At 35.6% G+C, this 22,436-nt stretch overlaps 1 protein-coding gene across 1 annotated transcript in view; it reads left to right on the top strand.

Annotated features, from left to right (window-relative positions):
- The window catches only part of LOC137710408 (serine/threonine-protein kinase ATM), a 28,140-nt gene extending 8,308 nt beyond the window's left edge, over positions 1-19,832 (top strand). Inside the window, exons 23-79 of the mRNA XM_068449417.1 lie at positions 94-258; positions 749-871; positions 1,015-1,142; positions 1,957-2,113; positions 2,649-2,695; positions 2,780-2,843; positions 3,183-3,257; positions 3,421-3,540; positions 3,806-3,991; positions 4,712-4,833; positions 4,934-5,003; positions 5,127-5,254; positions 5,670-5,811; positions 5,943-6,080; positions 6,188-6,286; positions 6,675-6,721; positions 6,914-7,106; positions 7,203-7,424; positions 8,086-8,157; positions 8,292-8,361; positions 8,858-8,975; positions 9,093-9,216; positions 9,662-9,799; positions 9,961-10,071; positions 10,205-10,252; positions 10,379-10,483; positions 10,665-10,751; positions 10,887-11,204; positions 11,333-11,448; positions 11,542-11,608; positions 11,688-11,762; positions 11,963-12,088; positions 12,829-12,993; positions 13,079-13,177; positions 13,274-13,425; positions 13,533-13,734; positions 13,823-13,870; positions 13,989-14,072; positions 14,325-14,408; positions 14,676-14,756; positions 14,927-15,016; positions 15,091-15,153; positions 15,409-15,549; positions 15,651-15,707; positions 15,870-15,929; positions 16,188-16,282; positions 16,378-16,486; positions 17,029-17,118; positions 17,607-17,686; positions 17,774-17,852; positions 18,085-18,131; positions 18,216-18,315; positions 18,398-18,529; positions 18,631-18,765; positions 18,853-18,918; positions 19,033-19,176; positions 19,333-19,832. Coding sequence (XP_068305518.1) covers positions 94-258; positions 749-871; positions 1,015-1,142; positions 1,957-2,113; positions 2,649-2,695; positions 2,780-2,843; positions 3,183-3,257; positions 3,421-3,540; positions 3,806-3,991; positions 4,712-4,833; positions 4,934-5,003; positions 5,127-5,254; positions 5,670-5,811; positions 5,943-6,080; positions 6,188-6,286; positions 6,675-6,721; positions 6,914-7,106; positions 7,203-7,424; positions 8,086-8,157; positions 8,292-8,361; positions 8,858-8,975; positions 9,093-9,216; positions 9,662-9,799; positions 9,961-10,071; positions 10,205-10,252; positions 10,379-10,483; positions 10,665-10,751; positions 10,887-11,204; positions 11,333-11,448; positions 11,542-11,608; positions 11,688-11,762; positions 11,963-12,088; positions 12,829-12,993; positions 13,079-13,177; positions 13,274-13,425; positions 13,533-13,734; positions 13,823-13,870; positions 13,989-14,072; positions 14,325-14,408; positions 14,676-14,756; positions 14,927-15,016; positions 15,091-15,153; positions 15,409-15,549; positions 15,651-15,707; positions 15,870-15,929; positions 16,188-16,282; positions 16,378-16,486; positions 17,029-17,118; positions 17,607-17,686; positions 17,774-17,852; positions 18,085-18,131; positions 18,216-18,315; positions 18,398-18,529; positions 18,631-18,765; positions 18,853-18,918; positions 19,033-19,176; positions 19,333-19,410 — 6,282 coding nt within the window. The 3' untranslated portion in view covers positions 19,411-19,832. The remainder of the gene's footprint in view (positions 1-93; positions 259-748; positions 872-1,014; positions 1,143-1,956; positions 2,114-2,648; positions 2,696-2,779; positions 2,844-3,182; positions 3,258-3,420; positions 3,541-3,805; positions 3,992-4,711; positions 4,834-4,933; positions 5,004-5,126; positions 5,255-5,669; positions 5,812-5,942; positions 6,081-6,187; positions 6,287-6,674; positions 6,722-6,913; positions 7,107-7,202; positions 7,425-8,085; positions 8,158-8,291; positions 8,362-8,857; positions 8,976-9,092; positions 9,217-9,661; positions 9,800-9,960; positions 10,072-10,204; positions 10,253-10,378; positions 10,484-10,664; positions 10,752-10,886; positions 11,205-11,332; positions 11,449-11,541; positions 11,609-11,687; positions 11,763-11,962; positions 12,089-12,828; positions 12,994-13,078; positions 13,178-13,273; positions 13,426-13,532; positions 13,735-13,822; positions 13,871-13,988; positions 14,073-14,324; positions 14,409-14,675; positions 14,757-14,926; positions 15,017-15,090; positions 15,154-15,408; positions 15,550-15,650; positions 15,708-15,869; positions 15,930-16,187; positions 16,283-16,377; positions 16,487-17,028; positions 17,119-17,606; positions 17,687-17,773; positions 17,853-18,084; positions 18,132-18,215; positions 18,316-18,397; positions 18,530-18,630; positions 18,766-18,852; positions 18,919-19,032; positions 19,177-19,332) is intronic.
- The last annotated feature ends 2,604 nt before the right edge of the window (positions 19,833-22,436 follow it).

Below are 22,436 nucleotides of genomic sequence, written 5' to 3' on the forward strand. Positions count from 1 at the left end.
ATTTAGTTAGAGATGTTAAGTTAGTTAATAGTTGTGATTAGTTTCAAAATAATGTTTGATCAGTCATATGTTTAAGCTTTGCCTTGTTTGCAGATCAATTTAATGACTGAAATGGTTAAGATGCAAGCCAGACTTAAGCTTGATAGTGCTATGGTGTTATCTGCTATCCGTGGTTTGTTGGGCACCTTATCATCCTTGGACTCTATCAGGAAGGATAAATTTGTCATCGTCTCTTTGGGACAAAGAGGATATGAGCAGGTACTTCCACCCTTTTCTTGTTCTATTTTACAATAAATTTGATGGTTGACGGTTGTTTTAATATATGTTCCCTTTCTTTAATTTCTGGACATCTTGACCTCGTATACACCAAACCTTTTCTTTTGATAAAGTTCTGTTTCTTGTGTACTTACATATGTGCAATAGCGGAAAATAGTTAAGTTTTATGCACCTTTCTTTACATGAAAGGAGAAGTACTAACAATCTATAAGTTTCAAGCTCCAAGAAGAGAAGTAAATTACCTGATTTCCATTCTCGATAATAAAAATGCTATAGATTTAGAAGCATAATTGCGCAAGTGAGAAATAAAAAACCTTGATGAAACCTACCCCCTTCGTGCATGGAACATGCAGATAACTATCTGCTATTACATGTCTATCATGCAATTCATACAAAATTTTATAATAGTTAGCATATTGCAAGAGTTACTATATTCTTTAACTGAATAACTTCCTTTGTTTTTTATTCTCAGAGTTTGATGCATCTTGGAGATTTGGTGAACAAAGTTGCTGAATGTGATCTTGACTGGTTTTGTCGTGCTAAGCTAATTGATTGCATTTGCAATTTTATTTTACTTAGTCCTCAAATTGGTCAGGTGATTATTTCTCAATTACAAATAACCAGGAGAAACATTGGTTATCAAGTTTAGAACCAATGGTCTCTTGTTTTGGTACTTTGTAATCTTCTTTCCTTCTATTATCACGTTGAATGGTTGCTGTTGTGTAACTCTTTTACCAGACACTGATCGAAAGGTTGCTGTTGATGCTCCGAGATCCTGATTATCGAGTTCGGTTCTCCCTGGCTAGACAAATTGGTGTTCTTTTCCAAACATGGGATGGACATGAAGAATTATTCCATGATATTTGGTAAGTTTGTTCTACAATTACAATCATACCTTGCTGCCTATGCTTATATTTGGTGAACAAAGCTTGCCGACCCCCCCTTCTTAAATATAAAGGGTACAACTTGCGTTAATGCTGTGAATGTCCTATGTTTACCTGTTATTTATTTTGAGTTCTCTTTTCAAGGTGTAATTTTATTATTTTAGATATCTAGATATAATTAAAATTTTTATTAGAGGCGATGTTGCATTCACATGCGATAACTCATTATTGTCATTATCCTTACTGCCAATTTTACTTTAAGTCTATTATTGCAGTTGTAGTTATTGTTTATTTTATTTATATTTTTGGTCCAAGACTCCAAAGTCTGAAATTCACTACACCATGGGGTGCAAACCTGCCCTTATAAGCTTTGTTTGTCATGAGTATATTAATTATGTTTTAGGGCTAATTTACACCCTCAAAGTTTGAAGTGATTTTCAAAATGGGCCTATGAGGTTTTAATTCTCTCACATTGCACCCTAAGGTTTTGTAATTGTATCAATTTACACCTTTTGTGTATTTGAAGTCTATTTTCTATTAAATTGATGAGTTTTTAGTCAATTTGGTATAAATGTCACTTGCATGTCAACCTAATTACGGGTTACAGGCTCACCATGTCATCAATTTAATAAAGATGCAAACAATTTAAGACCTCAGGTTGTAATGTGAAGAAAGTTAAAACCTCATGGGCCAATTTGAAAATCACCTCAAACCTAAAGGGTGGAAAATGTAGTTTATATTTTATATTACCAAATAATATTTTTATTAGCTAACATCTATTTTGTTGTTTTTCTAGTTCCAACTTTGGTGTGGTGTTGGTGTTTTTCTCTCAAGAAAAATGTGTTGCTGCAAGTGAGGTCATAGCGGCCGGTCCACAGCCTCGTCCCACAATGGAAACTGTCATTATTACTCTTATGCATCTTGCTCTGCATAGTGAGAAAATAGAGTTTGAGGTATATATGTATCCTTTCTTTTGTTTAATTGATATCCCACTTTCTGAAATTGAAACTTTGTGTGCAATTCAAAGGAGTTCGAGTCCGCAAAAGATGTTTAAAAAACAAAAGAATAAGAATCCGAGGCTAAAGAACGTGAAATGTGGGTCAATGCAAGACAATTAAAATTGACCATCCTTGAAATTAAGGAACATGCAGTCAGATTATCTGAATACCAAATATATTGCTTTTAGCTTTTTGCTTTGTTATTTTATTTTTTCCAAGGTGACACTCCATGTTCTCACAATTGTTGCCTCTCAAAGCAACTTTTAACTCCACCATGATAGCTAAGCAGGTTTGTCAATATTTAATGTGAGAATTGACCTGGTCGGACATCCATGACTTGTCAGTCAAGTCAACGATGTTATCTATAGATTTACTTCTTTTAGAAATTAGAATACATTTGCATATAATAAATTTAATTCATGACTTTGTAAGAAGTTGTTTTCTTGTGCTTTTGTACTTACTTGGTAAGTTCGTTCCATGACACATGCAGGCTGTATTCATGATATGTGTGGTTTCTGCTATTGATCCTTGTCAGAGGTACACTATCTGCACTGTTTTGGTGTATTGATTTTTCATGTTATGTTTCTTCGATCTGTAAAGATTTTCTTTTTCCCTCCTCAGGGAATTGGTCCTTGCGGTACTTGATAATCTCTCCAGCCAGCTGCATTATAAAACTAGGTTCAAGGTAATAATTGTAGTTCTCTTGTATTATAGACTATAAATTTTCGTACTAGTATTTTCTTGTTATTATTACTATTATTGTTGGGAATTGTTAATGGCATTTCAAAATAGCAATCATGGGCTCCTCCCTCCTTTAGTTTTATAACTAGGGATGAGTGCAAGATTACTTTTCTGGAGTGCAACAGCTCCCTTATTGTCATATTAGTATTAGACTTTAGGCCATTTATTTGTCTCACATAAGAAAAATGATTTTGATGGAGTTAAGACTTTCAGTTATCTGGTACTTTTTACTTGACCAATAAAAATGCTGTATACGTATGAGGTCACCAAGTTTCTTTTGCAGTACCTGGAGGAGATTATAGGATCAATTCTCTTTTGTTGGATTGCTTGTGGTGTAAGCCTTGCGGCACTTGTGGAGGTAATTTGCTGTTTCGTCCTATTGTAGGGTAGGAAGGATAGATGATTTAATTCGTTAGGGTATAGTGCAATACCTTACAAAGAGGAACTATTAGAAACTTATTGATAATGAATATCATATCCCTAAATGTCCAATCTGATAAGTTGGCAATTGTTCTTTGCAGATTAGGCAATTGTTTGTATCAGATTCGGAACCTAGTTATTTCATGCAGTATTGCTGTCATTGGCTTCTCCCGGCTCTACTTCTGCATGGGGACAACTCCAATCTCAGCTGGGTTGCCAAGGTAAAATGAATCTTCAACTTCCCATTTGTTTGGTAACCTTTAAATATCCACCACTTAACCTGTACATTTTCACTTGAGTAAAATTTAGCTGGGTTACTATGGTAGGTGCACTAGCTAGGTTATGTGATTCTTTCCCTATTCAGCATCAAATTAGTAATATCATTTATATTTGTCGTCAACTCTTGATTTCCTTTCAGTCCACTGTATATATATATATATATCTGCATATTTCCTTAAGTTAGTCTCACACGTTTATTTATTCCAGATTGCTGGTCAGCCTCTGGAAGTTCTGGTGAAAAATCACTTTGTGCAGATTTTTTCAGTTTGTATGGGATTGCATTCTAGTAAGAAATCTGGGTGGGAAAAGGGAGCAGATGTGCTTCAGAATTTAATTTTGCGTCTTGCTCAGATATCTGAGAATGAGCGGGACAAACTCATTAAGAAACATATGGTTAGCTTCTGATTCTATGGATTTCTGTACCTGCTTTCTAAATTTGATGGAAATTTAGACTGAAAAACTTTTATATCTTACATTTGGTTTATAGGAATTTCGTACCAAACAATGAATTAAGTAGTTGAGGGCAGTGAAATGTCTCCGCAGCATACATCCTGGCATTGGCATTAATGATATTTATGAGAAAAAGAGAGATATCTATGGTTATCCCCTTGTATTGAGTTGCATTTCTATGAAGTCTTGCTTGTTCTGATTTGAAATATGCTTCCATGATGTTAGATATCTTTGAACATAAAATCTCATGTGGTGTACTCTATAAGTCTTTCATTCAATATATTGATCATGGGTCTTTTAACGGATTTCCACTTGGTTTTGCATTTGATGCTCTAATTTTACTGGAATGGTAATTCATCCAGTGTGTATTGCCAGTTTGGCATCATCTGCTCCATGTTCTCCAAAATAATTGATCCACACGGTTAGTTTTATTCAGCCAGGCCCATACGTGCGAAAGCATGTTGAGAATATATAATTTTCCATTTGGTATTTTAAGACTTCCAATTCAATACGTATAATCTTAGGCCTTTCCTCTCTTTACTAGTTGGTTTTGGATTGATATCTCTACCTTTCACATATTTATATGGTATTTTTTTTGTTTAGCATAATTAACTGGATGATTTAATGCTTTTATAATTATTTCCTTAAATGCCATATTTATAGGTATCTATTGTCAGCCACATTCTGTCTCTTGGCTCGTCTGCATCAAACCCTGCAGTTCCATTCTTTTCTAGGAACACGATTGCACGTGCAATTCAAACAGTTGTTGACGGATTTTTGGAGAAGTACACTATTTTCCAAGCTTTCTTTGGGATTTAAATTTTATTTCGATTACTTATCTGATGACTCTTTCTTAAAATGTTTTCCTAATGGCCCTCTGTGCAGGGAGGATTATGCTACAAGTATCTGTGTTGTTGACAAGATTAACATTTTTCGACCAGATAGGGTTTTCATGGTAAATATGCTATTTAGGATATCTCTTTATGCCTATTTTAGGATTCCCTTTATATTCAATTCTTTTGTTCAGTTGGCATGTTCAATGCTTTTTGTGAAATTAACTGCTAATGTTGTTCTGCAGTTTATAGTGGAACTGCACTATAAGATTGCAGCAGCAACTCACCATAGGCATGCATGTCACCGGCTTGTTGGAGTTGAGGTGCTTATAGATATTCTTGGGTATAGAGCTGCTGTTGCTAGCACGTCCAAGTAAGTTTATAATATCAGCATTCAGGATCCATCATTAGATAATTAGAATGATGAATGTTCAAGCAATTCACGCAAGCTTCTAATTAATTCATACAAGCTTCTAATTAATTTTGGTATTGATGCGACTAGATTAGCATTTTTCAAAAAAGAATGCAGATGCCTTTTGCAAATTATAAGTGGTGTAGTTTGGGATAAATGCGCACAGTTCCCTTGTCTGCCCCCATTTTTTAATTTAAAAGTAATTCATATGGTATTCATATCTTTTAATTGTGTTTTTGTTCAGTGTTCTTCCTGTGCAGTGAAAACACTGAAATGTGATTTTAAATTGTAGAAAGCATGACATTTTTTTTTGGACGTGTAAGTATATAATTTAACATGCCCTTAATATTTTGCGATTATCTGATGTTTTATGCAGTTATCTTTTCAATTTGGTTGGGCAATTCATTGGCTGCCAGGCTTTACTAGATCAATGTTGTCGTATCATTTCTGCACTACTGAAAACTTTTAAAAGTAAACCATCAAAAGAAATTATCTGTGTTCTGGGTGAGCAACTTCAGGTGGGTTCCTTTGTTAGTCAGTATATCTATCTTTGATTCTGCATCCCCACCTCTCCCCACCACACACACACAAAAGAGCCCCATTCAGTACTCTGCTTTACCCATGTTCTGCTTTGAATCCTTTGATGCAGTTTTTAGTGTCAAGGTTGGTGGCATGTTGCATTCCCTCTGAAGCTAAAGGAGAAGACTCTGGCAGATCATCCCAAGTCTTATCTTTGCTCCTCCAGCTTACTGTGGATTCTGATCCATCTCTTTATGATTATATCAGAGTATCATTTCTGACTTCTCAGCAATGAATTGTTCCACCTCTTAAATAGTCTTAATTTAATTTTACTGGAATGATACCTGTTCATTTTGTGTAATTTCTGTGTGGCAGGAATTGGAACCCTTCCCTGAAATAGATATCTTTGATGGGATTAGAAAGTTCCATCAGGAATTATGCCAAGCTTACTCTTCAAGAGATCATTTGTTGAAGGTACATTATATCAATTTATATGTTAGAATGTTAAAATAATCGTAGGTCACACTCTATTCTTAAGTTTTTGCCAATGGTGATAAACCTATTTTTCATAGTATTAAGCTATTTAAAAGGGATATCCTGAGTTCAAATCTGAAACTGCAACCTTTCAATTTATGTTGAATTTCATGCGTTAGTCTCTCTGGTGGTAGAGAAAACTCCCATATGTGATGGGGAGTGTTAATAGAATTAATAGTTCATCCACATTCTAACAGCGTATGATTTTTGAAATACCGGTAAACCAACGGAGTTTATCAGCATAAATTTACTTTTTGCTTTTATTGAGATTCAACTATGGTTAAATATTTTTCCATACTGATTACGCTATTTAATTTGTCCTTTTCAGTTTGCTGAGAGATCTTGTTACCTTCCGCCGAGATTACTTCTGTGGAGGTGGTTCCCTCTTCTTATCAGTTTCCTGTCTTGTTCTCTAACGACATGTTATTTGCAGAGTGAAATTGAAAAATCACTTAGTAGGAAAATACTATAAAATGGTTATTGGGTTTGAGAACAGCTGAACGTTATATTTTTTGGATTGTAATTTAAGGTAATGAGATGCTTTGTGAACTTGGTGTGTTCTTGCAGTCTCCAAGCACTACACAAGAAATTTCTTTTGGGTGAGACATTTCAAAGGAAAAAGAATGCAGTAGAACTTGTGAATGATACATATTGGCATCATGACCATGAAATTACCAATGCTGTTTGGTCACTTGTCCGCACGTGTGGCTCAGATGATACAAATACCGTTGGAGTTTTGCTCTCTGATTTTATATCTAGGGTACTTCTGCTTCACTGATATTATTAAGTATATCTTTTCTTCCGCACATTGTGCTCTATAATAATATGTTTTCCTTTTCTTTTCCAAAACGTGCAGGTTGGAATTGGGGACCCACATTGTGTTGTTTTCCATCTTCCCGGAAACTCTAGTAACATCCATGTCTGCCGACCTATTAATCATGACTCTTCTATAGAAGTCAAATTTCAGATGGATACCGGCTTATCTGAAGAACTTTTGGTTACGCTTTTAAAACTTCTGAAGAAATACTTGATGGATGATTCCGTCAAAATAGTAGATATGACATCTCAAGCTCTTCGGGTAATTCTTTGGAGGCTAAGTTGATTTGCCCTCTTGTCAAGTCTCTCAGATTTCGTTGAATTGTAGTGTTGTCTTGACCACTACATGTTATTAATTTGATACTTGACCTGATTTGTTGATTATTGTTCAATTTTGTATACATTTGAAGGACTAATTCTTAACTTCTTACGATTATGGCTTATGGTAAGTTAAAACTTGTGGCACACTTTCTATGATCTATGAGATCCATAGGTCTCAATTCTAACTACAATCTTGATTGGTTGAGTCCAAGACATTTTAACTGTTTACTTGCACAGTCCCACATCTGCATAAAATTAGAAAAGATGAGCTTGGAGGACTGTAATTGTCTAGTTAGTAAATTTATGGCTATATAATACTGTTTCACTGTAGAAAAATGCTTTAAGCATGCAGGTTATTATCCTACATCTCCACTTGTTGAAAATACACCTCGGTAGTTGTTGCCCAGGAACTGTATTTCTTATTTTGAAACACTATGGTTATGCATGCTATTGTATTGTGTGAATTCATAATTTGCTGGGGAAGCCTTTAATCTATTGTTTGCTCTCCCTCCCCGTCCCCTTCTCCTTTCTCCCTTTTTGGCTTGTTGTAAACTAATGAATTTTGTGGGGTTAGATAATATGCTATTTTCTGCTGAAAGCAGGGAATTCTTTCAACTCAAAGAGGTCAAAGTGCTCTGTTGTCTTTTGATTCTTATGAGAGGTCTCTTATTGAGGTAAATATGCTCCTCTGTACTTTTATTTTTATGAAATTTTATTGGTAGTTTCATTAGTTATTTACCTGATTCTAATAGTGCAAGTGATGCCACTTCAGTAGAAAACTAGTGTAATTCTATTCCCGTCTTTCCAGGTTCACTCTAAGGGTGTCAACATTGAGCTGGTGGAAAAGCTCCTTTTGGATCTAGATATTAAGTTTAAGGGTAAGCTAGTTGTACTTTTTTATATTAGTTCATTTCTATTTAAAACTAAAGCTCAAAATGTCATAAAAGAATCAAAACAAAAAGTGATGTTCAAATTTGGCTAGGCCAAAAGTGTGATTACGTTATAAACTGTTGGGTAAGGGTCTTAGTAGTAGTAGTGTTACTTAGTTGGGCTTTCTGATGTGCCCCTAGAGATCCACGCACTCCATGCACTTCCTTTTGTCTTTATTCTGACTCTTGGGGTCACGAATTGAATTATAATGAAATTGCTTTGAGTCGTTTACCAATGTTGTAAAATCTTTCTTTATTTTCCATTTGTAAGTTACTATATGTGACTTCAACTCTCTTGATTATTATGTGACTTCAACTCTCTTGATTATGTTACAAGCTGTATTACCTTCAATTTGGCTTTCATATTACTTGTCACACCTTTTTCTTGGGTTTACTTGCTGTATTTGGTTTCATGAATTAATCTTTCCTTAATTTAAATTTTCAGCTGAAGCAATTCCATTAGAGAACTCTACTGTATGGGCAACACAGGGTAAAACTTTCGATACATGGATTTGTCCACTTGTCTTCTCACTGATTGGTTATTGCAATGATGTAATACTGAGGTATCATCTTTGACTTTGTTATCTAAATATGTTGCCTATGAGTCGGATGATTAGCCTTCACTTTGTTTAAACAAGTTTATTAACTTTACTCTTTTCCCCCTTTTTTTCTGCTTTCAGATTATGTCAGGATATTGTGTTAGCAAAAGCTGAAGCTGCGGAGCTTCTATTACCAAGCCTTGTTGTTAATCTTGCTGGAAGGAAGGATATAGATGTTGACCTCTTCAAATTAATCTCTTTGCAGGTTGAATCTGGAATCTAATTTGGTCTAGTTTCAATTGTATTATGATGCATCTCCATTTTGAGATTTGTGTCTGCCATGTATACATAACAAATATTAGGGGTATTTACATGACCTTTCGGTAACTTATCTTTTTTGAAGGTTGTCATTCTATAAATGGCAGCAAATGAAAAAGAGCCCATCTTCATTGGAAATGGTTTTGATTGCCTCTTAATTTTGGGGCAAATTTTGTGTTGTGAAAATCGCTATTTCTTTTTCTTCATGCTATTGAGGATTGTAAAATGAGATGTAGTATGATGGCTTAATGTAAAGACTTGGATGGGTTTGATGTTTCATGTCTTATCCTCAATTTTGTAGATAGTTTCTTAGTTATCCTATATGAAGCTTTGCATTTCTTTTTCCAGTCTTCCGTATCTTGTTTGATTGGTTGTCTATCTTTTATATGCAGGTGCAGGAATTTATATTTACAGACTCTAATAAGTTAATCAAATCAATTCAAATTTGGTTGAATGCTCTTAATGAACTTCGGTTATGTCATGTGATGCAAAAATCTTCATCGTTCCCATCAAGGGCAGAAATATCTAAGGTAACATATCAAACTAAATTATAGTCGCTTATGATTTTCTAGTGAGAGGTCTATTGTTGCTGTTGACAATGATATTGTACTAATTTAATTGTTCAACGTATGTTGACCAGAATATTTCACATAGATTGTACTAATCTAATTATTACGTTTTGGGTTTGCAGAGCGCTAAACCTGCTAGTTGTAGTTCTAAATCCCGTTCCACCCCCGGAAAGGCTAAAGATTCAGCTCCTACATTAAGTGCAGCGGCAATGTCGACGTCTTTATGGGACAAGGTATTTTGTACTGCATATATTGACTTCTGTTTGGAGTTATTTGTAAGCCTCACTCTTTGGATTGTTATACATGGTTTATAAATCGTTAGTTCCTGTCTTGTTCCTTTTTCTATTAATTCATCTATGTTTCCAGGTTTATTGGCTTTCTATTGATTATCTTGTCGTTGCCAAGTCAGCAGTCGTGAGTTCCAAACAATCCTGCACTTCTCTTTTCTTATAATCTAATTTTGACTTCAGTGCCCAAATGATTTTCTTTAGTTAATATCCGTATGTTCATTTTCTTAACAATGATGTTTATACTTCACAGATTTGTGGCTCATACTTTACTGCTGTGATGTATGTGGAGCATTGGTGTGACGAGCATTTCAACAGCCTCACACTGGGGAGCCCTGATTTCTCTCACATTGAAGTGGTTAGTCACACAGATATAATGAGCTTTGTGTTCATTTTTCTAATGAGCTGACCTGCTAGACCTGTTAATAGTGCATTCTGTTTTAAAATATGCATATGGTGATAGATTCATAGGCCTTAAACTTTTTGTTGTCCTTTCTCTTGATTTCCTCCCTGTTCTGTGTTTGGTCTTTCTTCTCCAGTTGCCACATCATATTGAAATACTTGTCGCTGCGGTCACTCAGATCAATGAACCTGACAGCTTATATGGGATCATCCAGTCACATAAGGTCAGTGAACAATATGGTTTTGCGATGAGGTGAAATACTTGTAGATGTCCTAGATATTATATTCAATACATCAGTATATTCTCATATTTGGGTATTTTTTTTTTTCTTCTTGTTTTATGGTGATGGCATTGAAAGTTGAGCTCTCAAATCATTACCTTTGAGCATGAGGGAAACTGGAGCAAGGCCCTCGAGTACTATGACTTGCAAGTACGTTCGGCTGCCTTGGTACCAGTGGATTTTGTTTCCAGAAATTTGTCAGTGGAAGAGACTCAACCAACAGATCGTTTATCCAATCCCATATTGGAAAATGCAATGAGGCAGAGGAAACCATATAAAGGTTTGATTAGGTCATTGCAGCAAACTGGATGTATGCATGTTCTGGATTTGTATTGCCAAGGATTGACAACTCGGAAGGGACAGTTTGATCATGATCTGGAGTTTACTGAATTGCAGGTTTGCAATCTCAACTTATTAAAGATGCCTGATTAATGACATGTTTGGCTTTCTAGTTAGCCTTTTTTCTTGCTAGTTTAATTCTACGAGGACCATTTTTCCCAATATTGCTGATATACTATTTGCAGTATGAGGCTGCTTGGCGTACTGCAAACTGGGATTTCTCCTTACTTTATGTTGGTGACAATTCTATTTCATCAAGTTTGCACATCAAAAGTGATCATTTCAATGAAAATTTGCATAGGTAAGAGATGTCCCATATAAGTGAGGAAATCATACTATACGTTAGTGTTTAAGTATCTTAGACAATGTTGTGTTTCCTCTTGTAAAATTTCAGTTGTTTGAGGGCACTGAAAGAGGGAGATTACAATGAATTCCATGGAAAGCTGAGATATTCAAAGCAGGTGATATGAGTCTCAACTTTGTCTCCCCTACAAGTTGGACATGTGTAATTTTACTTATGCGTGTGTTCATACTTGTCAGGAGCTTGTGTGGTCTGTTTCTCTTGCAAGTGAAGAAAGTACTGAGCACATATATTCAACAATAATTAAACTTCAGGTATGTGATAAACATAGAAGGCGTGTTTTTGCGTATTTGAATGATTTAAGTTGTTGATTCAACCTTGACATGCCATGAGAACCGAAAAAAAAAAAAAAAAAAAAAAAAAAAAAAAAGCTCATAATGATTATGCCTTTCCAAATTTATTGCCCACAAGAAGATTACTCTCTCTTTCTTCTAACTTATGTATCCTGGTGCAGATCCTTTATCATCTTGGCATGGCTTGGGATTTACGTTGGACATCATCTGATTATGATGAGGGTATAAATTTTCATCCAAAGGTGGAAGAAGTAAATTCTGAACCTGTAATCCCTACCATGGATCAGGTATTATGCTGGTGGATGAAAGAAACAGAGTAGACTTCTTTGGTTTGATGACGCGTTATTAGTACAAGTAGCTACTAAATGATACCAGTGATAATCATGTATTAAATTATTTCTTAGAAGTTAGAACCAACAATTGAAAATTAAACGAGTAAATTTTGTTCGCTCAAATTACTGACTTCATCTTCCATTCTGGCTATATGACAACTGAGGTTTTAGTGGTTGATGGTCCTGTTGACATTTCCCAGTGGATTAGCTCAAGTGGGTGAGCTATCTATATTACTGATAATAAGCAAAACAGTATTTCATCTAAAACATATTACCGGACAATGTTTCTTCTTCTGAGTTTCTGGACCTTGGAATGGATGAAGATGCTGCTTGCTGTCTTTTGAAATCGTGATTTAAGCTTTACTTTTTCCATCACAAGGTTATACATTATCTCCCAAGATTAGTGCACATAGAAGTTAAGATATTTTCCTGCACGTAGTAGTAACTCGTCGGATAGCTAGCTGTATGTACATATTACAAGAAGGTTTAACGTATAATGTATGTTCTTTGTTGTTGTTGGGTACCGTTTAACTTTTGTTATGGTTTCTTCATATATAGATAAGGTGTGTCATCTGTGATTAATTTAGTTTCACTTAGCTTCTATAAATATATGTCCACTCCATGCACACATTTTTCTATTGTAAAAGAAAAACTAAGTTTCTGGTTACCTGACATAATCTTTTAATTTCAATTAGTTGTCTTGGCTGAACATGGATTGGAGTTCCATTTTGGAACGGACACAGTTACACATGAATTTACTGGAGCCTTTTATAGCGTTCAGGCGAGTGCTACTTCAAATCTTAAGCTGCAGGGAGTGTACGGTGCAACATCTTCTGCAGTCCACGTCTACCCTCCGTAAGGTATTATCAGCATTTTCATAATCATAGAACCATCCACTTAAGCCCATTTCCTGAATTTTCCTAGTCTGTTTTTCTTTGTTTAAAGGGTTCTAGATTTTCTCAAGCGGCTGCAGCCTTGCATGAGTTTAAGTTGCTGTGTGTCGAATCAGGAGAGCAAGATTCATCTCTATACTGGCTTGGAAGGGTACAGAGTCCCTATAATTCTTAATTTCTTACCCGGCTTTAAGTCATGTTTGCAAAAGTTAGAAATTTACACTGGTAAACTTTTGTTTCATGGCAGCTTGAAGAAGCAAAGCTTCTGCGTGGCCAAGGTCAGCATGAGATGGCAATCAGCCTTGCAAAATATGTCTCGCAAAATTTCGTGTCCAATGAAGAGTCTTCAGATGTTCATCGCTTGGTTGGGAAGTGGCTGGCAGAGACTAGATCTAGCAAGTTAATAGAAAATCTTAACTACTGATTAATTTGATTTTGGATGCAAATCGGAGATGTACTGATTTTTTTTATCTTCCTTTTTATTTCTCTCTGAAACTCAACTTCAGCTCAAGAACTATTTTAGAGAAGTATTTGAAGCCTGCTGTTTCGCTTGCTGAGAATCAGAAGGATACAAAAGAGATGTCCAGAGGTAGACAAAGCCAAACACATTTTCATCTTGCACATTATGCAGATGCTCTTTTTAGGAGTTATGAGGAAAGACTTACCTCTAATGAATGGCAAGCAGCAATGCGTTTAAGGAAACACAAGGTACTTGAGAATAAATTAGAAACAAGAACTCAAAAGTTACATGAAGTTTTGTTTCATGAGCAATTTTGTGTACGTGTTGATTTCACAGACAATGGAACTGGAAGCACTTATTAAACGGCTAAGATCTTCTACAAAGGTACTCCCACCATTGTTATAATCCTTATTTGCCATTTTGGTTTAATAGGAACCATGGGGATAATCTCCTAAATTTCTTTTTACATGGATTTTTCTTTTTCTTCCATATATACTTTTAGGGAGAGAAGAGTGACTATTCGGTCAAAATTCAAGAGTTGCAAAAGCAACTTGCAATGGACAAGGAGGAGGCTGAAAAACTCCAGGTAGTTGTTACACCTTAGTTTTGTTTAAGTCTTGTTCACAATGTGTCCTTTTCACTTTCTTTGTATTGGGGTGTAGAATTTGAATTGCTAGTCAATAATCTGGGGGAATTCTGGATCTAAATTCTGGGTTTCCTGTGTTAAACGATTGCAAGGAGTACTGAGCTTATCTTCGGGAATTGACCTGAGCCTTCAAAGTATTCTGAAAACTTAATCTACTTTTAACTGTTTTATATATTTTCGTTGACTTCTCAGGATGACAGGGACAATTTCCTCAGCCTAGCATTGGAGGGATATAACCGTTGTTTGGTTGTTGGTGACAAATATGATGTGCGAGTGGTATGTACTTACTCCTCAATGTCTATGTTCCATAAAAAATAATCTAGCACTGTAATTCTGTAGTGAATGGTCCAAAAGCCTATGGTGATTCCGATGATTCTTGCAACCCTTAATGTTGATTACTTTTGCAACTTTTATTTGATTTGAACATAAAACAATTTGTTTGCCTTGGATTGAGTGGATTTTATACAAATAAATCCCTACCAAGAGATTTTATTGTTGGAGAATTGTGTATAATTCCATTGAGGGACTAACATGTGCCTTCAGGTTTTTCGGTTAATTTCCCTGTGGTTCTCTCTCTCTTCAAGGAAAAATGTCATAGATAGCATGCTTGCAGCAATCAGTGAGGTACATTGTGAATGAGAAAAATAAGTATAAATCAATCTTGGAAATAATAATAACTAAATTTCTATTGTTTTCTTTAAAAAGTACTACACACACACGTGTACACACATTATATGTTGCTAGATAATGCTACATAGGAGTTTAGCTTGATTTGTAATCCAATATTTCTACAGGTTCAGTCTTACAAATTCATCCCTTTAGTGTACCAAATTGCTTCAAGAATGGGTAGCTTAAAGGATTGCCCAGGACCTCAGAATTTTCAGGTTCACATTGAACTCATATTCTTGGCTTATTCAGAAGTCGGAGTATAGTCTGATTATAATTATTGGATTTGCAGTTTGCCTTGGTTTCTCTTCTGAAGAAAATGGCTATTGACCATCCATACCATACTATCTTTCAGGTATTCACAATTAATTTTATTGGCCTCAACTGGCCTGAAATTCCATGCATGTCTTGTGCTTGAGTAATACGAATACAAGGGTTTCATATTTCAGCTATAATAAGAAATGGGAAACAAAAACCTTACTTCTCATTCCCCTTTATTGCACCATAACTACCATGCTTTTTCAAATGGTTCTCATTGTCATATTCTGGACCTGTTTTATGCTGTAAAATACTTTTGACTATATTACATTCCCATCTGTGCTTGCACTAGCTTCTAGCATTGGCAAATGGTGACCGTATCAAGGACAAGCAGCGCAGTAGGAACTCATTTGTGGTAGATATGGATAAAAAGCTTGCAGCAGAGAATCTCTTACAAGAGTTAACATCGTATCATGGAGGCATTATAAATCAAGTATTTAGCGTCATTTTCCAGATTAAGTATTTTTTGTTTCTTAATTTATAGTTGTAACTGTATGAACTGAAAAATCGTACATATTTGCATCCTTTTGTCAGATGAAGCAAATGGTGGAGATCTATATCAAACTTGCGGAACTAGAAACGAAGAGAGAGGTTAGTTAAACAGATGTCAAGTTGGTCTTTTCTTCTTCCTAGTTTTTGTTACTCATCCTAGTCATTTAAGATCTTACTAAAGTAACTTTATTGCTTTCTTACTATGATGAAAATCCTTATAACAGTTTTGTCTGCTACTACCTAACTAGACTGTGTCAACAGGATACCAATAGAAAGGTAATGCTACCGAGAGAATTGCGTAATCTTCGGCCGCTGGAACTTGTAAGTACAGCGCAATTGTTCTTTGTATTTAGTAATTTGTAGGGATGTGATGATTGATACTGTGAAATCTTTCTATACAACAAACCATGGTATTTAGGAAATGAAAGTTATTCTTGTTTTATGACTTGAAAATTCTAATTTGAATGACTGATTAGGTGATTTGGCATCTTAATTGTTTGGACTGAGAGTTGCCTTGCCTCATTGAGCTTGCATCTGTTCTTAATAATTAATAACTTTGCATTTATTATGAAATCACAGGTGCCTGTTGTGACGGCTACCTTTCCCATTGACCGTAGTTGTCAATATCATGAAGGCTCTTTCCCATATTTCAAAGGATTAGGAGATTCAGTTGTGTACGTCTTTGGAATAATCAACAATATCATGTTAATATTTTATTTTATAATCTTTTTACAATGCTACTTTCTGATTTATATTGGTGTACATACAGAGTAATGAATGGTATAAATGCTCCAAAGGTGGTCGAATGCCTGGGTTCTGATGGTTGCCGATACAAACAGCTGGCAAAATCTGGAAATGATGATCTAAGACAAGATGCTGTAAGATTTTCTACTTGCTGTTTATATGCCAGCTGTGCGTGTGCGCGCGCACTCATGCCCATGCATGTGGAAATACATATGTTTTTGCTTGTATTTTGTCTGACCGTCGAACTATTTCCCGGGCAGTGTAAAATTCCAAACTTTCTGAAGCGTCAGAATTTATACTCGACTATTCCCAAAAATCCTCCTGGTTTGAAATGGTGCATCTGATATGCTTTTTGTGCACGCCTCCTTAATAGACAATTACTAAGGATTAGATTGCTCTTGTTGCCCAAACTCTTCTTCCTGGACTAATTCTTTACTTGGTCCTTTAACTGGTGTTGTGTTGTTACCTGCCACTAGTTGATCGGGATTGCTATGTGTAGCTATGGAAGACATTAGTAATATTAGCTTTATTGTGAGGGCCTTGTCTTCAACGCAGTCTCACTTTTTTTTGTTCTTTTCTTAAATAAATGTTCATTAGCCTGCTTCCTTTTGGTACAAGTACTTCTTTCATGTTTTTTTTTTTCACTTATATAATATGTTTTTCAATATATTTACAGGTAATGGAACAATTTTTTGGTTTAGTCAACACCTTTTTACAGAACCACCGGGATACATGGAAAAGAAGATTAGGAGTGCGTACATACAAGGTATCTTTTTCAACACATATCATATCACGTCATTATGAAGCAGAAGGTTGGTATTTAGTTTGGCAAGAATTTGGCGGAAAAGAATTCACCAGCATTCTTTTTTTTTTTTTTTTTTGGATGATTGTTAATAGTCGACCCCACTTAGTGGGAAAAGGCTTTGTTTTTGTTGTTGTTGTGGATGATTGTTAGTGCAATGAGGAATTAGTTCCCTTGATTGTTTTGCGTTTTCTTAAAACATTTTTACAGTTTGAAATTTCCGTTGAGAAATAAATACTATCAGTTTTGTATCATGTATCTTTATTCTTTAATTATTATACAGATCTTTGTGCACTTTGAAGATTTTGTTAAATGAATTCTTGTGCGTGAAAATTGCATTATTGCTTCCGACTGGTTGTGCATCGCTTTGTTAAATAATTTTTTCCTACCAATGATCTTTATCATTTAATTCTTTTACCTATTAAAACATCACATTGTTCTTGATGAGATAGGTAGTTCCATTCACTCCAAGTGCTGGTGTTCTTGAATGGGTTAATGGCACTCTTCCCTTTGGTGATTATCTTATAGGAAGGTAATTGGTACCTTCTTTTAAAGCCTACGTGAATATTTCCAATGATCGAATAATTTGGGTTTTCTAATTATTTTTTTCAATTTTCAGCACGAGAAATGGAGGGGCCCATGGTCGATATGGAGTGGGGGACTGGTCATTTCTCAAATGCCGAGAACACATGGCAAATGTAAGTTTCACTCCTTAAATTTTGTAACGCTTGGAAGTTTATTGTGATTGAAGAAAACCAATTACTCAAAAGGGCATTGTTGAGAAGGAAGAGTGCTCTCCTATTTACTAAACATGGAAAATTTGTACGAAGTTCTTGTATATTTCTTAAGAGACAGATGTACGTCTGGATGCCAAAGTAGTACTATGTTCACCTTAGACCAAACTTATATAAATGCTTTGGTTTTCGGCAGGGAAAGGACAAGCGCAAGGCATTCAAGGAAGTTTGTGCGAAGTTCAGGTATATCATTTCTCTGGGTGAACACCTAGTTTTTCAAATATTAAGCTGGTGAGCTTCTTAATTCCAAATAAAAACCTCATGCAGGCCTGTCATGCATCATTTTTTCTTGGAGAGGTTCTTGCAACCAGCTGACTGGTTTGAGAAGAGACTTTCATACACTCGAAGTGTTGCCACTAGTTCAATGGTTTGTGATTTATACTCATGCTGTGGCAATTGGCGTTTGGCCATAAACTGTAATAATTCTGAAAACTGTGCACCATATTCAGGTTGGTTATATCGTTGGCCTTGGAGATCGACATTCTATGAATATCTTAATTGATCAAACCACTGCAGAAGTTGTTCATATAGATCTTGGCGTTGCCTTTGAACAAGGCTTGATGCTCAAAACACCAGAACGGGTTTGTACTTGTGTGATTATTTTTTCCCTGCTAAGCTTGTTTGCCTAGCTTACTGAATTTTGTATGGTTCGATGTTCTTATTATAAAATTAATGTTTACAGGTTCCATTCCGACTTACAAGGGACATCATCGATGGCATGGGTGTGACTGGAGTGGAAGGGGTTTTCAGAAGATGCTGTGAAGAAACTCTTTCTGTTATGAGGACAAATAAAGAAGCACTACTGACCATCGTTGAAGTATGTTACCTGAGTCAACTTCTCTAATTAATAAATGAAACCCGCAACTTCTTGCTTCTCTCGATATCTGATTGTATTTCTATGCAGGTTTTTATCCATGATCCACTTTATAAGTGGGCTTTATCACCTTTGAAAGCTTTGCAGCGTCAGAAGGTAATGAAACTTGGTATACATTTATTCGTTGTTTCACCTGTAGTAGCTGTTCAAACCACCCCATCCAAGTATACGTTTATTCTTACACTGAATACATTTCTTTGTCTTGGTTAGGAAACGGATGACGACTTGAACTTAAGCTTTGAAGGCTCGCAAGATGAATATGAAGGTAACAAGGATGCTGCACGTGCACTGATGCGTGTAAAACAAAAACTCGATGGATATGAAGAAGGGGAAATGCGAAGCATACATGGACAGGTAGTTCTCGTGCGCTGCAGTTTCATCGATGTACCTATAATATTGAAACAAATAGCACCAATGAACATCTTATCATTATATCCCGTTTTCATAATATTTAGTTGAAAATACGTCTCAGCTTCGGATATCTGTATTAAGAGAAATCTGAGTTTGCAGGTTCAACAACTTATACAAGATGCGATTGATCCCGAGCGTCTTTGTCAACTGTTTCCTGGATGGGGAGCATGGTTATGATGGATTCCTTCGTCATCTTAGTCCCGAAAACTTCGAATCATCTCTGTACAGGCGGCTTTTGGAGGTATCAAGTTTTTTGAGCATCTCTCTTCTTTTTGTATATATACCCGAGTCGGCTGTACCGGGTGTAGGTCCATGTATAGTTCCATAGACTCCGATGTACAGGCCTACGGCTGCTGGTTGCACCAGGTCAACTAGCCATGTGTCCCCATTTTCTGTGCTCGAAATGTCTCGAAATGTAGGAGAAAAGCTTGGTTGTACCCGTCACACGACGCGAGAGAGAGCTAAAGGGTATGGAAATTTGGAATCCATACAAGTTTTTTCTGGAATAGTAGGGGCAAAAGCTGCCTATCTACTGCAAGGCAAGAACAACTTAAGTATATTTACTTACATGGCATAAGACACATCGTCATGTGTTGTCCCGTCTTAGACTCTCAATAAAATAAAAACATAAAAACATCTTTGTTTCATTATTACAAGACATTATAACAATATATTCGTGTCATGCAAGTTGTTCTCGTCTCGAAGAAAAAGACTTGTTATTTACTTTCCCCTCCAAGGCAATAGTAACATCCCCCCTTTGGACGTACTAGTGTCTTTGCTTTTGCTAGTTCTACCAGAAACTCAATTATTTGGTGTTTACGAAGTAAATTTCGAGGCGTAACATCTTCCAACAGAGGCCAATACCACAAGGCATGGGGATTGTTTGACTTTTTATCTCTTACGGTGCGTTGACCCAAAAAACAGTAGAAGAAAGTGCCAGCTAGGCGGATTTAGGAGTGTAGTGACTAGTGAGTACCAACTTCTAGTGGTTCAGCTCAAATCCATGTTCTTCGACCCACAGAGACGAGGACCTTTATGCCCATAGCTTCAGCTTCTGTCTATCTTTCAGTTAGACAACAGAGTCTCATGTTGGTTAGGGTCTGTTTGGGAGTGATTTATGAGAGCGTTAGAATCATACTTAAATTGTTCGGTGAAAATCTAGAACACTTTATTTGGATAAGGAAATTTAAGAATATTAAGAAATTTTAAAATGACGGAAATTGAAACGATATAATTATATTATCTAGAATTTATGAAAATTTTTTATTTGGTTAATCTAAAAAAAAAAACAATGAATTTAAATACATAATTTTTTACTTTTAAACTTTTGCTGAGAAATTGAGAAATGATACCTATTTACATGGAATTTAAACTTGAAAATTGGAGGTTCTAAATTCCAAGTTTTTTAATTTTTTTATGTTTTCTATGAGGAAATTCTAAATTTTTATGTTTATGAATTCAAATAAAGGAATTGGTGTATGTCAATTTACAAATTTCGACTTTTGTCAAAATTCCAAATTTGTTTCCCTCGTCCAAACATAGGGTAAGTTTTTAAATGAGAGTAAAATTATTGACAAGCAAATGAAATGAGATGCGTGTTTTCTATAAAAGTGATTATTTCAGCGAAACACAGTGATTGTTGACTTTAATAAAAAAAAAAAAAAATTAAAAATCAACACTTAAGGGAGTGATTTTTGACACTCCGAAAATCCTTAAATGGTTGTTTTACGCTTCTCAAACTGCAACTACTAGTGTTTTTGTAGTGAAGTTTATGACCTGGAATGAGGATCCTGTTCGGCTCCTCTTTGTGGGCATCTTGGGATCCTCAAATAATGTTTGTTCATCATATATCGTGAGGTCAAAAATCATTTTAAATACTTTTATTTAAAATTAAATATAAATAGTACTTGACGAAAACTAACCGTACGAGATATATGAACGGTTACGATTTGAGGATTCCTAAGATCTTCATAAAGAGGATCCGAAGAGGACCCTTCTGGTATGACCTGACCCAAATACCGCAGATATTATAAAAAAACTATGACTCCCCTCCCCATGTAATCCGAATCCTTTACAAATTTCTTGGTTATATTGTATTTCCCTCGAGGAATTGGCATATCTGGCGATTCGCACAAAGGAAGGGACCCTGCAGAAAGTGGAACTACCTCTTCACAGAGTTTATCCAAGCTCTCCTGCAGACGTAGTTCCATTTGTCTGCCATCACACACATATCACCATACAAACAACATGCAGAAAACTTTGAACAACATCAGTCTATGGGATGAATCCAACTTACACCATCAAAACCAAAACAACAAGATCATTCGGACACTTAATCCAAATCTTTTAGCACGCAGAGTCAGTCGCACGTAATCAAAATATATTCAATTCAATATGTTCTAGGTTCAAACTTTCACTCGTCGTTTGATCATAAATTAAATTTAAAAAAAAAGTTTTATTCTTATCATATATTTTAGGGAATTTTAACGAAAAGCTTCGGTACTGTTCATTTTAACGAAAAACCACATTTTTACACTAAAAAGTCAATCATGGTACTATTCACTTTACCCTTTATTTTGTTTTTAAAGTTAAAAATCAAAATTTTCAAATCATTTTTATTAGTTTTCCTTATTTTTTATATCACATTCATATCATCTCTTTTAATAAAAATATGTCTTACATGTGTTGATGGATCCTACCTTATTAGGCTTGTACTCCACACGACACATTCTGCGTTAAATTTTTTGTGATGACAAATCACACGCTGATGATCAGAGAAAAACTAAAATACTTTTATGAGTCTTCTTGGCTTCTAAAAAAAAAAATTAACTGCACCGACAAAACCACATGCTGATTCAATTTTCAAAAAAATAAAATAAAAACCAAGCCAAGCGGCACGAAGAATAACAAAAGGTCAGTGCGCAAAATCATTTCCCAATATTAAATTTAAGATAAATGTTTGGATAACCATAACCTCCCATCCAATTCCCTGACCGACCAATCTTCTCAAATTCCCTCATATCCCAATGAAGCCCTTCCCACCCAGAAAAGCCAAGATATTTCCAAGGGCGTTATAGTAATTCCAACAGTTCAAAACCCACACGTCACATTTCCGCTTTCGGACAAACCGCCTTAAACAGAAAACAAATCAGCCCGTTCCACCTCGCGGAGCCCCGAGAAATGGTCGCTTATAAAAACGGTTG

Source organism: Pyrus communis, chromosome 12 (assembly GCF_963583255.1).
Source record: "Pyrus communis chromosome 12, drPyrComm1.1, whole genome shotgun sequence".
Lineage (NCBI taxonomy): Eukaryota > Viridiplantae > Streptophyta > Magnoliopsida > Rosales > Rosaceae > Pyrus > Pyrus communis.